The sequence below is a fragment of the Thermobia domestica genome, chromosome 3, assembly GCF_964235325.1.
Source record: "Thermobia domestica chromosome 3, izTheDome1.hap1.1, whole genome shotgun sequence".
NCBI classification, from domain to species: domain Eukaryota; kingdom Metazoa; phylum Arthropoda; class Insecta; order Zygentoma; family Lepismatidae; genus Thermobia; species Thermobia domestica.
Genome location: NC_137456.1, coordinates 48,035,950 through 48,054,281, shown reverse-complemented (window position 1 = coordinate 48,054,281; position 18,332 = coordinate 48,035,950). Strand labels below are relative to the sequence as shown.

The window sequence follows — 18,332 nt, the reverse complement described above, 5'->3', positions numbered from 1 at the left end:
AGAGAAGCCATTTATACTGTCTCCAAAGTTTGCTTGTCAATAAAACTGTACTTTAGACTCTCGCTGTAAGTGGGGAATCATCATTACCTTCAGAAATCAAGAGAAGATTTCTTGATGATGTATTCTAGATTCGTATTGAAAAACTTGTAGCCATTTGGAAACCCATAGTGCATTTGATTAATTACTTCAAGTCAAACAATCTTCAAACATTGTGCGCTCAAAATTCCAGAGCCTTCATCTGACTCTGACAGAACAGTTCTCATCGTCAATCCTTTCGAAAGCAGAAGAACAATCAATAGTGGAAAAATTAAACACAAAAGTGAATTCGGTTTGGGTTCAATTTATCTGGCTGCAGATTCCTCAATCTCACTTTTCAGGGCTGCAAATTGGCCGCTGAAGAATTGGTTGATGTAGTAAACTTCATTTGTGAAGTTTGAAAACAAATGGGATTGAATTCTGTTCTACTGAGAGCACATTTGACTGACTATAGGAACAAGGAAGAAATATGAGCCAGGAAGTTTTTGTGGGACGGATGGAACAAATGAGCTCACTACCTTGATGGAGAGGGTTTTGAGGCATCACTGGATTAGTTGATGTCGCCATTCGAATCCTTAGTACTCCGGTTACATCTGCTGCCACAGAAAGAACTTCCATACATGGCCGGATTTAGGGGGGGGGAGTTCAAAGGTGCATGTGCACCCCCCTTTGTTGTAAATATACACTATCTAAAATGAGAAGCTAGGAGTGAAAATAGCAACCCTTTCCGAAAATTTCTGTCATAATGTTTCCGTTTAGGGCTTAAAAGAAAGCAGAACTTTGCAAAAGCAATCGTTTTAAGTTGATTTTCTGAATGTTGAAGGAACAGGATTCACCAAGCAAAGCAATATAACATTTGTCAAGTATGGAAGAAAACAAGCCAGGAGGAGAGAAGAACATTTTTTTTTTCTGCATAACACTTGCGACCCTTTTTGAAATACTTTTCTCGGTTCTACGCATCAGTGTTGTCAGGGGTAAAGAATATTGTCACATGTCACTTTGAAGAGTTTCAGTGTGATTGGTTATTTTGTAGTTATCGGTGCATTCCCCCCCCCCCCCCCTCGGCCAGACAATCTTGGATCCGGCCCTGATTCCGTAGTAAAACAAGAAATGGTTTATCATCGGAGAGGGTAGGAAAACTAGCATATCTTTCATATAACTGGAAGCTTTTAAATAATAAATGCAACACTCAGGACCAGGGTCATTAAGGAACAAGTCACCAGCTGTTGACATGGAACAGATGAAAACAGCAGACACATTGGAAGAGGAGAAAGAAGAAATGACTGTTATAGAAGAAAATGAAAAAACGAATGATAGTGATGTTCATATTGAAGAATTGTAATGATTCCAAATCTGATCTTACGTTTGATTCTGAGTAGGACATTAAAATTTGTGGTAGTTTTATAATGCTCCAAATATGGTAGAGGTTAATTGCTGTTCTATACTGAATAATTTAAAGTATATATATTATCTTCACTGAGGTACTATATACAGCTTAACGTTGTTTATCTCATTAATATTTAAAATATGCTATTCCAATAAACACTTTCACAAAGCATTATTGTTAGTGTTAAAATCCATTTAGTGAACACTTCTAAAAGTCAGGAATTAGTTACTTAAGTGTTTTACGAAGTTTCATTCCTTATTTTATGTATAATTTTCTTTCAATGACATATTTAGTAAATAATTTGATCGACCAATTTACTAAATTTAATTACTTTGATTATTCTGCAACTTTCGTAATGTACAATTACTTCTACAGAATGGCAAATTCGGTAAATGTGTAGTTTGTTTAGTCTCTAAGTATTTTCTAGGTTATTACTTAATAAATTCGAGTTTCTTTACTGTGATTTAACTATACCAACAACTTAGTTGTTACAGTGTAGTTTCTTAAACAGTTTGAATTTATTAATTCAGTAAACCAGGAGTAAAACATAAGAAACTCATTAGTCCAATTCTTTGGATAATTGACAATTCAGTACGCGTGAAGAAGTTAACCAGCTGTATCTGGAATATTAGTTTATTATTATTATTATTATTATTATTATTATTATTATTATTATTATTATTATTATTATTATTATTATTATTATTAGGTATTCTGCCTTTCGGCAGGTCCTGGGACTAATGAGGATTTCTTTTTTTCCATTTTTGATTTGGGCCTGGAAATGTTTCTTCCACTTTTGTCGATCTTCAGCTTTCTCTTTTAACTCCCAATATTTTCTCCTATCTTTCAAATCATCGATCAGCTATTCTTCTTCCTATTCCTCGCTTTCCTTCCATCTTTCTTTCTATGGCGGTGTGAAGAAGACAATTTCGTCTCAAGATGTGTCCAATCCAGTTGGCCTTTCTACGAAGGATGGCGGCTAGAAGTGTCCTCTTCTCTCCTATCCTTTTTAAAACATCTTCGTTTGTTGCTCTGTCTGTTCATTTTATCTTCTCCATCTTCCTTCAACATCACATTTCGAAGCTCTCTAAATATTTCTTCTCTAATTTCCGTAATGTCCAAGTCTCTGAACCATACAGTCCAATGCTCCATATATAGCACTTGACCAACTTCTTCTTAAGTCCAATATTGAGCCTGCTAGTTAAGAATGATCTTTTCTTGTTGAATGCTTCTTTAGCTGTTGCAGTTATCGACCTCTTCAAGTTGTTTTTGTTCTACTCTGATCCGTAAGAGCGTATTTCCACTGGATACTCTCATGACTTTCGACTTTTCGATGCTAATTTCCATTCCATACAGTATTTCAGTGTCAACTATTTTGTCAATCATCTCCTGTTGTCCTCCTTCGGTTATAGGTATTATAACCGTATCATCTGCATACCTGATCTTGTTAATGATCTTCCCTCCAATCTTGAAGTCTCCAGTTCCCATTAATGCTTCCTTCATTAAACATTCGCTGTAAATGTTGAATAATTGGGGCGACAAACTACATCCTTGTCTGACTCCTCGTCCAATCTCCACACTATTGGTTTCTCCTTCATTCAAGCGCATCTTCACTCGTTGTCCTATGTACAGGTTTTGAATGAGTCGTCGATCTCTTCAATTGACTTCGATTTCTTTAAGTATTTTCAGAAGTTTGGTTCGATTGACTCGGTCGAAAGCTTTTCGCCAGTCGATGAAGCACAAACACAAATCTTCCTTTACATCAAGAATTCTTTCTGATACAATTCTCATCAATCCAATAGCATCTCTGGTGCCTTTTCCTTTCCGGAATCCAAATTGATCTTCTAATCTCTCATCTATCTTGCTTTCCAGCCGCCCGTTCAGTATGCGTGCAATGATCTTTCTACTGTGGGAAATCAGGCTAATGGTTCTGTGATCGCAGCATTTCTTTGCTTGCTTTTTCTTGAGCAATGCAATCATTGTAACATCAAGAAAATCCTTTGGCCATTCCCCACTCAGGTAGATTTTGTTAATAAGTGAAGTCAGTACCTTCATTGCATTGTCTCCTAATTCCTTAAGCAAATCTACTGGTATGTTGTTGTTTCCAGTGGCCTTTCTCCGCATGTCTTTGATTGCTTATGCTATTCACTTTTCAATATACTGGGTCCTTTTTCATCATCATCCGCCTCTTCCTCTGCTTCGATCGCAATGTCTTTGGGGCGGTTTTTCTGATCATACAGATCTTTTATGTATTCCTCCCAAATTCTAAGGATTCTTTGGTGGTCAGTGGTTACATTACCTTGTTAATCTTCGATGCCGAACGTTCGTATACTTTTGTTAGCTCTCCCTCCTAATTCTTGTGCTTTCTGGTACATCAGATTATATCTGCCGCGCTGTTGAAGTTCCATTATTTCTTCACATATGTGCTCCATGTACATTTCTTTGGCTTTGTCCGTTTCTCTTCTCAATTCGTTGTTCAGCCTTCTGTATTCATTGATGTCCGCATTTTTTGCCCTTCTGCGATCCTCCATCTTCTTAAGCATTGCTTCAGTTATCCATGGTTTTCTCGGTGCTCTTTCCATCCTACCAATGTTATTGTGAAGTGTGTGAAGTATAATCTGTTTAACTTGTCCCCAACTATTCTCTATATTGTCAACCGTATCTCCCATTGCACAGAATTTTTCTTCAATCTCTTCTTTCATATCATCGTCGAGATTTCTTAGTCGCTCCAAGTTCCATTTTCGATTTCTTCTCCCATTTTTCTTGATCGACTTTAACCAGGTTTGCACTTCTGTCACCAGTAGATTGTCCGAATCAGTGTCCGCTCCTGGCAATGTCTTTACGTCTCGTACACTATTCCTGAAACGTTGCTTCACAAGAACGTAATCGATTTGGTAGCGTTTCTTATTTTCGGGACTCTTCCACATGTATAGTTTGGTTTTTCTTTTCTTAAACCAAGTGTTCATCACCACCAGATCATGTTGCTTACAGAAGTCGATAAGCATTTGACCTCGTTCGTTTCTTCTACCTAGTCCAAATGGTCCCACTACCTTATTCTCAGCTCCTCCTACTACGCTGTTGAAGTCTCTCATTACTATGGCGTTGACCGTACCTTTTCCTTCCTGATGCAATATGTCACTGATCTGATCATACATTACTTCTACTTCATTATCATCATGGTGGGTTGTTGGCATATACACTTGTATTATCACAGTTGATTTTGCATGTAGTTTCACAAACATCAAGCGGTCACTGCAGTATTCCACTTTGGTTTCAGTTCTTGCTACTTCGTTCTTCATTGCTATCGCGACACCATTCTTGGCCTTATCGCCACCCGAATAGTATATTCTGTAATTTTCCGATACTATCTCATCTTTCCCTGGCCATCTCACTTCACTCAAGCACACTATGTCCACTTTACATTTGTCCATTTCCACTTTTAAATTTTCAAGTTTTCCCTCACGTTGTACGTTCCAGGTTCCCATGCTGAAATGAAAGTTATTATTTTCTCCTCTGAGATTCTTCCTGGAGTAGTCCCCACCCGGAGATCTGAACGGGGGACTATTTTACCTCCGGAATTTTTTACCTCAAGAAGAACCATCATATTTTTTCATTCTCCTCCTCCGTCCCTTCTGGGAAAAAGATAATGTGGTAGTATTCCCATTTCCTTTCCACATCTCCATTCCGTTGACCATCTAGTGGTTCATCTGCCTTTTAGGACAGTTTCCCCTCATAAGGACAAGAAGGTGCCCTGACCTCCACCCGCTCATCCGCCCTCCGAGAAAGCTGTTGCACTTGGTAGAAGCTGACCCCTGATCCCGGAAATCGGTCGGTCCCCACCTACGTTAGCCGCCAAAGACGTTGCCCGCTTTCTCCCACGAGAAGGTGTAGGTTGGGATTTTCCCTTCGTTTAGGATGAGACCCGAAGGCTTTTCTCAAACGTCTTCAGTACTTTTAGAAAGCAATATTAGTTTAGTATGTTTAATTATTAAAAAGTTGTTTTTCATCAGTACTATTCATTTTTTTAAAGGTAATGTTAAAAATATTTACGTATAATAACATTGTTGTAAACTTTAAATCCTTAAATTAGGAAAGTAATTATTAATAATTCATTTTCCGCTATTAATAAATTTGGTAAACCAACAGGAAACGTGGTTGTTCATTTTAGTAATAGAGACCCTGCTGTTACTTAAATAGTTTAGTTAGTGTGTTCATCGATGATTTGAAAAACTGGAGAAGATATTGGAAGATAAAGATGATGATGCGCCAGATAGAGAACAATGGAGAAATCAGTTTCATCAGACGCGAACCTAAGGAAGAACTTAAATTCCATGTCACTAATAATACCAGTAGCTGCTGGCAGGCAGGATACTTAATAATAATGTGTGATTAGTTTGGTGACAACTAACTTCACTTTCTTTAGAATTAACGAATTCACGGTGTAAAATGGAAAATTATTTTTTGCCAATGGTAATAGAAGGAAATTTATTGTAGTAGAAAGAAAAATAATGGTGAGTAGCTAGGAAATCCGTACTGGGTTACTTAATAAATATCAAATTCATTTTTTAATTACTAGAATAAATGGTGATTTAGTATTCTTGTTGCAGGTGATATAAATGATCATTATATTTTTCATTGACAACGATAAAATCCATTTATTAGTAATTGGGTTCGATTCCCGGTGGGGGCACTCGGTCGAAAAAGTGTAAAAGCTTTTTCAGGCCAGCCACCCTGAATGAGGTTTTCCTGGATTTTCCTCATTCACACCAGGCAAATGCCGGAGTGGTACCTAACTTATAGGTCCCAGGCCGCTTCCTTCCTTTCCCAATCCTTTCTTCCTTCACTTTCCCCGGATTGTGTGCTCGCCGAGGGACGTCATCCCTCAAAACGTGAAGGGCTAAATGGCCTTAGATGTCGAAAGACCAGAAATCTAAATCCTAAATCCTTTATTAGTAATTGAAATGTAAAATAACCAATAAAATACCCATTTTAGGTAAATACCCTGGTATTTACCCAGGGTATTTACCCGCTGAAATAAATACCCAGCTATTTTACATCCCTAGCAAAATGTACTTATAAAGTGATTCGATTTTCATGTTAGTGACATACCCTGGTGAACAAGGCTACAGCTTAAGTAAGCGAAACTGTCCAGCAAAAACGTTATAGACACAATGAACAAAGTTAGTATTTTCAACTTATCTTTTTAGAACATTAATCACTTTCTGATAATACGCTAATCTTGTTTGAAATGTCGCAAAGATTTCCATTTAAAATTTGTTGACCTAAATTCATTATGACGATCAATTGTACCATATGTTAAGTAGTCAGTATGGAAAGTTAGATTTGCGTTTTAACAGGTTTTATTATTTATTTTTAAACTTTTGTCTTATTCTGTAAATAACTTCGTTGAACCTAAAATTGTTAAATGATGTTTAAAAGAACCTATGTTTTTAAAACCAACTTTTTAACCTTTACTTTCAGAATGCAAATTCCAATTGGGCATCGTCATCTTCGTCCTCTGCTCATTCGAAAGGTAGTGATGCAGTGGATAAAAGTGATCGTATCTTTGAACCAGAAACAGTTCTTGTTGTATCGAATATTAAACTAGAGAAAGGTGTGGAAGACAACGTGGCACCTGATTGTGGCACAGTGACTACCCCGTGGAACAACGAAGTGGATATATCTATAACGAGAGTGAAACGGGAAGCGATACCACCATCTGCTCTTACAAACGTGTATGGTGAAGAGGGTTTAGCACAGAACCCTGGTGTAAGTGGTGGTGAAAGTGAGAATGCCGGCATGGTGCCTGAAGAGCAAACAGTTGAAGGCAATAATCAGTATTACGAAGGGGATTACGAGGGCTATGAGGAAGGAGATGCGGGTGATTCGGACGATGATGTGAAAGTAGTGAGTGATTCTCATTTTGTGAACAAGGAGAAGAACTCTCAAAGAACCGCCCAGAGTGACTATTCATCCTCAGAGCAAATGAGGTGAGTAATATGGCAAATAGTAAATAACAGTAATTTCTGATTCAATGTAGCTCTATCAGATTGACAAAACCGACAGTAGTAACTATAAATGTTTCGAAAAGGCTTCAGAACCGTCAAGCCTGAAAGGATTGTGATGAAGGCTTTGTCAGCGGGGAACGACGCTCACAAATGATGCGATCGGTCGCGAGTTAGATTTTGAAATTTTACAAAATGGGGAGTGTGTATACCCCGAGAAATTATACAGACTTGAAAAGTGCAGATAATTTTGCCTTCAGACAGATAGATCGCTGCTAAAGAAATAATTTATTCTTACTGCGAGACTTCCATTTAAGTGGCAATATAACAGGATGAAAAACAAGAAATAGTTAGAATTATAAAATAGTTATTTTGAATAATTAAAAAAAAAAAAAAAAAAAAAAAAAAAAAATGTGGGTCGAGATATGTACGGGTAATGTGAGCATATTTCGTAACAAATAGGATACGAGATAAAAATTATCGTCAAAGGATTCTACGTGCCGAATTAAAATAACCTTTATTAATCTGCGAAACGAAAGACTTCATCTAATTTTATACACATACAAAAATATATGTATATGTTTGTCCTCGCGTGCAGAATTGATAGTATATTTGACATCGCCTGCATTTATTTTCTCGTTTATTTATTTATAACGTTTTCGTTGACGTAGTGGTTTTACTTGTTATTTCATCAAACATTCAGCTATGGAGGTGAACGAAGTAGTATGCAATATAATCCAGGTATGGTAGGAATTGAAGTCTCTTGCAAGTGCTTTTCGTGAAACCAGAGATTGAAAATATATGCAAAAGTAATTTTGTCTTTTGTGTGTGCGGGGGGGGGAGGGTAGGATGGCTGGGGGAGAGTTGGAGGCGGAAGAAAGTAACTTTCATAGATCATCCAGTAAAATTGTATTTTATTTATTTTTCGCGTAAAAGAAATTAGTAGACGGAGATAATTTTCAATGTCAGGCAAAAAAGAATGAAAAGAAGTAAAAGATGGTTTCCTAATACAAGATGGCTTGTTAGAACAGTTATAATTTAGCTAGAGTTAGCATCCATTCTTACCACGAAGCAATTGTTTCTAGGATTCGAACAATCCTACTCACATGGAAAATTGGACGTGTAGGCTTTCCTTATTAAAGACGGGAACATTAATAGTTAGTGACGAGGGAATTCAACAATCGTTAGTGGTTGCTACTGTACATTAAACCATCCGTTTGCAATCCGTGTGCAATGTGTGGACGCGTTATTTTATTGGTACAAAGTGCACCTAGAGCAGAAAATGAGTATTATATGTATATAAAAGGATGCATAGTGTCTGCAATGAGATCTGTAAATGTCGTGTCGTATATATTGAGTCCAGTTTAATTATTGTTTGTGCTTGCTCCAATAGCACCATTACAGAATCACCATCGAATTGTATGATACTGCCTCATTTTGTCTCTCCAGCATTCATGGACTCTTTATCTTACATGTGGAACGTGATAAGATCAGTCGAAACGAACGATCCATACACAGTTCAACTGTTTTTATGACCCAAATAAATTGAATTACTTGATGGGGTCAGGGATTTGAAATAAAGATTGACGATTACCAAATCACATTTAATGAATATAATGTACACTGTCAATCGTTGAAGGTTTTGAGCTTTGAGTTGAGATGTGATTTGATGCAGTATTCTTTGTCATTCCGTAGTTCTTTCCGTGCAACTTGGAGCCACTACTAATTTCGAAATTCACGTATCCGAGATATACTCGTACTGATTTTGCGTACGAAAATCCAAGAGCAATGACCACTTAGAGATGTCAATAGAAATATGTACTCTGTCCAATTTATCCGTGCTGAAACAATGATGTATCTTAATCACTCACCATTGTTATGACGTTATCAACCAGTTATCACCGACGGTTATTACTTCCTCTTTATTACACATGAATAACCCAGTTGAGTTCTGTTTCAAGCTGGAAAGGAATATGAATCATTCAGTGTATGCTTGGTGTAATGTTTGTAGTGTCAGTTTATTTTTCACTTGGAAGCTCCTGACCAATATGGAAATCTATACTAAAATTACGTACTGTTGTACTGGATCTTTCAATAGTTTTATTGTTGGTGTGATATTCTTCATGAGCTTTCCAATATAATATTCATTTACTTCTACACACTCCAATATTTTACCCAACTATCATTGCTTTCTGAGAAGCCTTTTGTGGTGGCCTGTTTTAGACATTAGAAAATAGCACTTCCGAAGCGTCTGTCCCGCAATGGATGCCTAAGTTTTAAAAATAGCCTGGGATCAGAGATCAAATGAGTACAATGGGTGAGGAAGCAATTTGATTTTCTTAAACAAAGTCTATATCTAAAAGGTTGGCTGATGTTGTTGAATTGCAGAAAACAATCACTTAGTTAAAATTATACGATGTATAGTTTGTCCTGTTTATTTGATACGTGATTAACTTGGTTTAATTTCTTTTTGCCCCAAAAGATGGCTTAAACAAATTGTCTTACTGCTTCCACGGCGGAACATTCGAATATCCGAAATGACGGCTGTAGACGAAGAGGACGGTTTTCATTGTTTCGAGCCGTTCAGAATTGGAGATAAATGAAACATTTCACTCCTTTGATAGCAGAAGCAACACTTGCCGATTGGTTGCACAGTTGCTTGTCGTAAGACCATTGGGAATTGTCATGTAAAAGGCTTTTTTTTGCTTCATTCAGTTGTCGAAAGATCCAGTCTGAACTGACCTGAACAACTGCAAGTAGTTGTTTTTTTTTTTTTTTTTTTTCAACGGTGTCATGAGAGAATTCTCTAAAGTTACAAATATCAACAGTTCGTCGTCTGTCTTCCATGGCTAGGGCCTCAACCAACGATTGCTGCAACATTGTCAGAAATTGGACGACCATAGCTTGGCACATTTTCGGTTGATTCCGCTTACCAGTAAATTTACGAACAGCTTTCGGATAGTGTTGTTCTCGCAAACATCTTTTAACTGATGATAAATATGAACAGGTTTCTCATCACATTGGAACAGAAACTTATTACGGCACGTTGTTCTTCAGAATGATCCACGTGTAAAGAGCGATGTTTAAAAAGCTTTCCTTCAAGATGACTTTATAAAAGATTACAGCTAAAAAATTTAAATTTGACACACATCTTAAAAGTCTAAAAGCTAACCCACATAATTATATCTCTCGTTTTCAAAGTAGAGCAAAACTGTATTCAATCACTGTATTCAAAACTATTCACTGAAATACTTTGTATGTAGATGCATGTAATCATATATAGCTGGAGGTGGTACCACTGCGAAGAAGCCAATACAGACAGTTATTTCATAACTACTGACGGAACTAAATTCAATCTTAAATATATTGTCAATCAGGTAGAGCTTCATTGAAATCTGTATTTTATTTTTTTGTTATATAAATATTTACTTTGCAGTTAGGATTATTTTAATTGCTCCCGTTAGATTGAAGCATGTATCACCTAGTAAAAGGTTGTTCGCAGATTTTGCATTCATTTACTGTCTTTCTTGTTTCATTGGTTGTGTTTAGGAATTCGTAAATTGAAACATTGTTCTTCAGATTTCCTCTTTCTGTTTAGAGCAGACCCAAGCTACGTATCCATATTTTTATTGACAAATATATAGATGTAAAGAATCACAGTCTTCGGGAGGTGATTTATATACAAAGGAACGACGAAAATAAAACACTTCATTTAGGAAGTGAAAGCGCAGAAACGTATCTACTAAAATTTTTTAAGAAGCTGTAAATTGAAAAGCCAATATTTTTAGCTTTGTGATACTTTTGTTTGAAGATGATTTTGTGATGTTTAAATTTAGTTGCTAGTGACAAAAATATGTCCTACAGTATTTACATGAATGAACTTTTACAACAACAACAACAACGAAAAAGAAAAAAAAAAAAAGCTTAGGGATTCTTTGTATTGGATCCTTCAAACCTCTAAATTGAAAACAGTCAGAGTTACACAAATACTGTGCAGTTATACAAGAGACAGAAGAAGGAAACTGCACGTAAAAACGATTCACTCCAATATTTTCAGTGGTAGGTGCTTTGTAAGCAATTCCCAGAAGGAAAAGAAAGGGAATATTGGATATCTCATATCTTTCTTCTGAAATGTTAATTTTCGCAATGCCATTGAGCGAAATTCGTGAATAAACAATTTTCCGGATATGTTTGCTTTGGACGCTCGCTATTCGTTATCAATTTTACTGTTATCGTTATTCGTTATTAATTCAATTTGTTCTTATTGAATTTTTATCCACAAAGCTTTTAAACGAAGTTTTGTTTTTTGAATCTGTGATTATTAGAATTGTTATATACATATTTTTTTCCCTGTTTATTTCATCCTCTGATTCTGGATTCAGTTGCTGGTAGAGCACAAAATATTCGGTGTTGAGCCAGCATTGTGAGTTACTTAAATTAAGAAGAAGTGAAATTCGATCTAAAAAACCAGAAATATCAGCGTTGTGAACTGAGTCGTATAAGCGGTTGTAGCTCTTTGTAAACTGTAAAGCAAGATATATTTTTAAAAATCCATCTTCCGAAGTTTGGCCCTTCTATAAAAAGACGTATTTTGTTTTTACATGTTTTAAGTCGCAGACTAATCTATACTAAACGCAATGCTAACTTGAGAGCCGGGTCACAAGCGCATTAGTACATGTTGGTGCGCGGACCTTTTCACAGGGAAGCTTTGTTGTGTGTGTATGTTTTGGTTTGGTTCTTACTCGCCAGTTATTTCAACTGGCGCTGTTTTGGGTCTCAGCTGATATGCGCGGAGCGGTAATTTCTCGTCCTTTTCCTGCCGCTAACGAAAAATATGTTTCTTGGTCTATTTGTTGTTAATAATTCATGAAGACAATACAGTAGTAATAAATGTATTAGAAATTCGCACGTGATTTATTTGCAATCTTCACAATTAAAACACGAGAGCATGAACACTATTTTGCTTATTCATTTCGATTGATTAAGATAAGAAAGGATAAGAAATGAAGTTATCTTCATATGTCTACCTAGAAAAGGTCAATCATAAACAGAAACATACGAGCAGCCACCCTCTCACACAATAAATTAAAAATACGATTTTTTTTCCCTCAAAGCACAGCAACTCTACGTTGGCAATGAGTAAACCAGCAGCGAACCGGCAACAGTCATATCAACAGTTTCTTCAATAGTTTTTTCTGCATATTTTTCTCTTATGCGAGCGTACACATTGATGACAATTTACTTTGCTTGACTTCAAGAAGCTTTCCCTTCTTCGTGTTTGCGATAGTACTGAGAAGATGATAATTCGGATTCATTCATGTTTTCAATTTCGCGCTCAACACTCTTCATGGTTTCAGTTTCACTACTCCCACGTACACACACTAACGCACTCGCGCAGACGATATTTGGCAGAGCAAGGTTACCATTTGCATAAAGATTGCGGAAATTACACGTGAGTCCCGTTCTTTCTTTTGTTTCATTTACCAGCAGGCAAAGAAGTTTCTTACGGTGTAGCAGGGTTGGCTGGTTTAAACCAAGGTAGATTAAACCAGCTGGTTTTAAAAAAAATGGTTTAAACCAAAAAGAAAAAAGAACGAAAGATGCTTTAAATCGTGTGAACTTCATGGTGACGTTTTCACATATCAAACCATCTGCATTAGTTGTATCTCCTTTTCACCTTTTAATCAAGATGTCCCATGTTCAATTCTCGGTCGAACCACAACCCTTCTTTCATGTGTAAACCAAGTAGCGGTTTGGATGTCACTTTAAAGCGAAAGTCTTCTTTATAACCTCGGTATTACATGAAGATGTTAAGCCTAAACATACGAAACGAAGCCAAATTGTATGTTTTTGCTTGCCTGAATGCTTGTTGTTTATAAAGAAGCAAAAGTTGCCTAAATGTATTGATAGACATTGGCAAAATTTATCGACTGCCTACGTTAGCTTCCAACATTAGCTTGGATTGGACTTCGTTTTAATTTTGTTAAATGATATTTACATACTAAATTTGGAATTTAATACCTCAATTTTAGCGTACTGATGATGATATGTTGACCTTAGATTTTATATGCAAAGCAATAACAGGATTTGCCTTGCATTTAAAGTAATAACAGGATTTTCTCAATGGCTAACGCGGGAGTTTCCCGATTTAATGTTCTCAATGGCTAACGCGGGAGTTTCCCGATTTAATGGTAATTGTGTATAATGGTTTCACTTGTGCAACTATTTATCTTTTTGTCCTGAAATGACTCTTGACAATTATATTAACAAGTATGTAAAGATCAGTACAACGTATTTTTATCAGGAGTCCTTCGTGAGTGAGTCGGCAGACTCATTGCATTTGTAGCCAATTAGTCCCGGTTTCCGAGTCTAAATGGAGGACAATTTCTCTCGAATGTAAGCCGGGAAGCTGTTTGGATCCCGCTTTAAGCTTATAAGACTCCTTCCAGCATAACCCGGTGGTTGCATAATAACAGCAAGGCGAAACAAACTTATTTGTGTCCATATGTAATATAAATACATAGTAGAGCAAATTATTTAAACCAAAAAAACCTGGTTTAAACAAAAAATCCAGGTTTAAACGACCAAAAAAAAAACTTTTTTTGTTTTTTCAATAAAAAACATGTTTTTTTGCCAACCCTGCGGTGTAGCTACTCTATTTAATTTATATATAAAACATTAAGCCATTTCCTAGCCATTGTGGACGGTTTCTAACATTGATCAATTAACTAATTTTACTAGTCTTCTGTTTTTGATATAAGATTTTTAAGTTTATAATCTTGCACCACTTGTAAAAGGCTCGCATCTTAGTTGCCGGCTTTTCACTCCTTTCTTTCCTTCTTTCTTTCCGATTTTGAATCGTGACGTCATTTTGATTACCCGTTACTAATAAATCTGGTACTTTTATTTTAAATATTATTCCTATATTGACATTTTTATATACTTATACTCAATTAGCTCTTTGAATGGATCTTCTAAGTAATGTTTTTCGTGTGTAACGTGTCGGAGTCGTCCGAATTGAAGCTACGTATCTCGACTGTCAGAATAAGGTCGCGGCGAGTATAGTCTATTCTACAATCTATGTAGAAGATTTGGAGTCTAGGCTGTTTCGTAGAGGTAGAGGTAAAGGGCTGCTCGAATACAAACATCTCATCCTCATTCGTACTGCATCCGCAGCATCTCCACCCGCATCTACTCATAATGAGATAATAAATAAATGCAGCTTATCTGTTCTATTACAATTATGATTTAAAAAATAGTTTCTAACATAATAATCGTTAATATGAGCTTCCCCCATGACTAACCGATTAACGCACCCGCTTTTGGCGTAGGATACCCAGGTTCGATTCCCAACGGGACCTCGTGTGGTTCAGGTCACACGTTAAGCTGTAGATTTTTATCTGATATAGTCTTGCTACTGAAAGGTACGCTAAATTGAAAGTCATATCAAATCAAATAATCGCATATACATACTTTGTTCTTTTGTAAATCTTATGATATGATATCGATGAAGTTAAACTTAACATTGAGTACAATCTCTTCCAGTTGTAACTAACTACGCTTAAGTAAAATGCAGTAAAATTCATGCAGACAGAAATTATAGATTTAATTAAAAAAAAAAAAAGTACTGAAGGTCCTCTCAAATACAATTTCTAAGAAGCAAGTTGCCACGTTGGTAATATTATCTGTCAAATATATATATGTATATTTTAGTCGTGTTACTTATATAAAGGGATGATTGTCGATTGTCTTCGTACAGAATGCAAAAGTGGAGAAAAGATACAGGGTCATCGAAAGAGAAGAATGACATGACCCACCTCGTCACAAACTTATATTTAAAAAAAAAAAAAAATCCAACGAAGCATAGTTTTACTCTTGTTTAGAAATAGTATCAAACTTACTTTAATACAGGATGTCAACAGTTAATAGTGTTCACGAAGATTCTTGTCTTTTCACGAGCATCTGCAAGTTAAGAGTTCTCCATCCACCAAGGGAATAAAAAAATATCCACAAACGCTATCTTGATGCGGATGTACGCTTCCGCGCATATCTGTACGTATGGGCTTAAGACAAATTACGATATGCTTTTGTTGTCTACTGATGTCTAGAAGTAAAATATATTTCAAAAGTAGGGTTCCAGAAAAAAATAAGAAAGAAAAGAAAACGGAATAAGGTGAACTATGACCTTTTTTTCGTACTTATTTTGATAGTACTTGGTTTTTGTTAGTGTTATTATTATTGTTATTACTACTTGGCTTCAAGAATCTTATCATACAGGAAACAGAGAAACGGGAATATTTCGTATGCATTCACCTTTCAGGTTTGAGAATGAATAAATTTCTGGCAGTTATCAATTAGTAGAGGGCGGATGAACATGTTAGAACAAACAGGCAGATTCAGCGTCATATAAGAGTGGAAAAGCTTGTACTGACACGTCCAAAATGAGTTATTTCAGATAAATTTTCTTTCTCCTAGTTAACCTTATAGTAGAGGGCCAGTGTTATTAGTTTTTCACATTTTTAAAATTTAATGAGGCAGAGAATGTGTTATGATTGGTTTTTTACATTATCAGGTTCACATATAGAAAATCCACTTTTAAACTTCATGTGTTGTATCGTAATAATAATAATATCTGAAATTGAATTTAAAAGTAAATTAGTATCGTTCTTGTAATGATTCCAGCATTTGAAAATGTGTACCAAGTGATGTGCAATAACGCACAAGAAAAACTTCTGCATTTTGATACTGTTAAGAAAAATATATGGATTTATTAGTTTGTTCTGGTTCTGTATGCTCGATTCCGTGGCGGGAGGTGTTGGTGTTCGTTTTTATTTAGAATTATCTGTAACAGTTTTGCTTACAGGATAAAAGCAGATTTTTAGATTTCCCATAACTATTCATTTTCATCTGCATGTGAAGGATTGTGGATGTTACTTGAATATATCCAGTGATAATTGTGTGTATTTTTTTCGTGTTAAATTTGTCATGTTTAGGTGGTTTGTGATAATACATTTGGAGTTCGAAGAATTTAATTTAACAGATTAATCTTTTATATATATATATATATATATATATTATTTATTATTATTATTATTATTATTATTATTATTATTAGGAATTATTAAGAATTTTTGCTTAGGTGTGGCGCTGGCACTGAAAGTATAAAGTTATTTCCGATCCTACGATAGTCTGTAAGTTTACGTCTCATGTAGTCTCGTTGTCGAAAACTAAATACTTCACCAGTAAGAACGTCAGAACTTTAGGTGGTAATTACTTGTCTATGTTGGTGTGTATAAAGCAGTCAATATCATTATGTGTTGAAGATACTGTCATTCAGAGTTTTTTGTATCCTGTGATGTGAGTGAAAGGGATTCTCAAAATTCAGTATTGCACCTTAACGCACACTTATTGCGCGGCAAATTCGCAGTGGTGCGACAGAAGTTCACTTTCAGTTCACGAATTGTTCGTAGCTTATTCTCATAGACCTGAGACTACCCCATAGAAGATATTCGAAGTGGAAGAGATCATATGATTTTGGGGGCCAGCTAACATCATTCTCGTCAGAACATGTTAGGTGAACTTCTCGTGTAATAAGTGCAGAGTAATCGATTTCGTCCACCAAAGCAGGGAAGGACATTTGAACGACATTATTTTCAAAACGTGATAATATTGATTCCTTTTCACAATAATAATAATAATAATAATAATAATAATAATAATAATAATAATAATAATAATAATAATAATAAATCATTATCACTTCTAGTTTTCATTTAATCTCATGTTAAATGTTTTGGCGCTCTTATTTGGTAAATCCTTACATTCTGTGTTTTTGTGTAATTAAAAAAATTAAGTAATTGGGAAACTGAATCAAAATAAGGTTTCCAAGACGATTTGTGTAATTACTATTATGTCTTCTGTCGTCTTCAGCTAAAGATAAGCACATCACATATTCTTCATTATTATTTTTAGTTATTGAAACGCAAGATTGCTATAAAAGTAACCAAGAAAGTGCTGTCGCTTTTTCACCCACCACCTTCGAATATCGTTATGTCACCTAAGACGTACCCGGAAGATCAAAAATAGTCCCCATCAGGATCGACGACCTTCTGCCAACGTTCTGGAAGGCCATGGATTCCATCGCGGTAGAACTTCGTGAGCGGTGAAGCGAAGAAGGTATCAAGTGCATTTTGCACTTCTACGAGGTATTTGAACTGGCGTCCTCGAAGGTGATTGTCCATGGAATGGAACAGGTGATAATCGGACGATGCAATGTCCGGGGAATATGGCGGATGCAATAGTGTTTCCCATCAAGGCGTAGAATGGTGTCCCGGGTCATCCTAGCCACGTGGAGTTTAGCGCTGTCCTGCAACATGAGGATCCCTTTGCGATTCAGAAATGCTGGCTCCAGAGTTTTAAGTTTTTCTTGAACATGGTTCAACTGCTGACAATACTCATTGCATTTTGATACTCTGACCAGCTGGTAGGAGTTCCCGATGTACGATGCCGCGAACAGTCCAACAAACACACAGGAGGTCCTTCTTCTGGTGCAGTGCTGGTTTCAGCTGTTTTGGAACCTATTCATGGGATGCTAACCAATGAGACGACACCGTGGAGCTTCGTACAGGACCCACTGCTCATTACATGTCAACGCCCTGCCCAGAAATGACTCCTTCCTCAGACGAAACAGCAAAGAAACACATTGCTTTTCTGTTCGCGTTGCCTTCTGGCCCGGAGTCAAATCATGTGGAACCAATCGACCCAACTTGTAGTACTTCTCAAGTTGATGGAGATGCTTCCGAATGGTTTCTCCACTCACACCGAATTGTAGTACCAGGTCGTCACATGTCTAGCCACTGTTCGCTTCAATTGCTGCCTGAAGATCTTCATTTTGTACATGTGTT

At 36.3% G+C, this 18,332-nt stretch overlaps 1 protein-coding gene across 5 annotated transcripts in view; it reads left to right on the top strand.

Annotated features, from left to right (window-relative positions):
* LOC145680371 (uncharacterized) overlaps positions 1 to 18,332 on the top strand; it is a 109,807-nt gene that overhangs the window by 44,523 nt on the left and 46,952 nt on the right. For all 5 annotated transcript variants that reach the window (XM_081750795.1, XM_081750793.1, XM_081750794.1 and 2 more), the window contains exon 3: positions 6,905 to 7,413. In XM_081750795.1, coding sequence (XP_081606921.1) covers positions 6,905 to 7,413 — 509 coding nt within the window. The remainder of the gene's footprint in view (positions 1 to 6,904; positions 7,414 to 18,332) is intronic.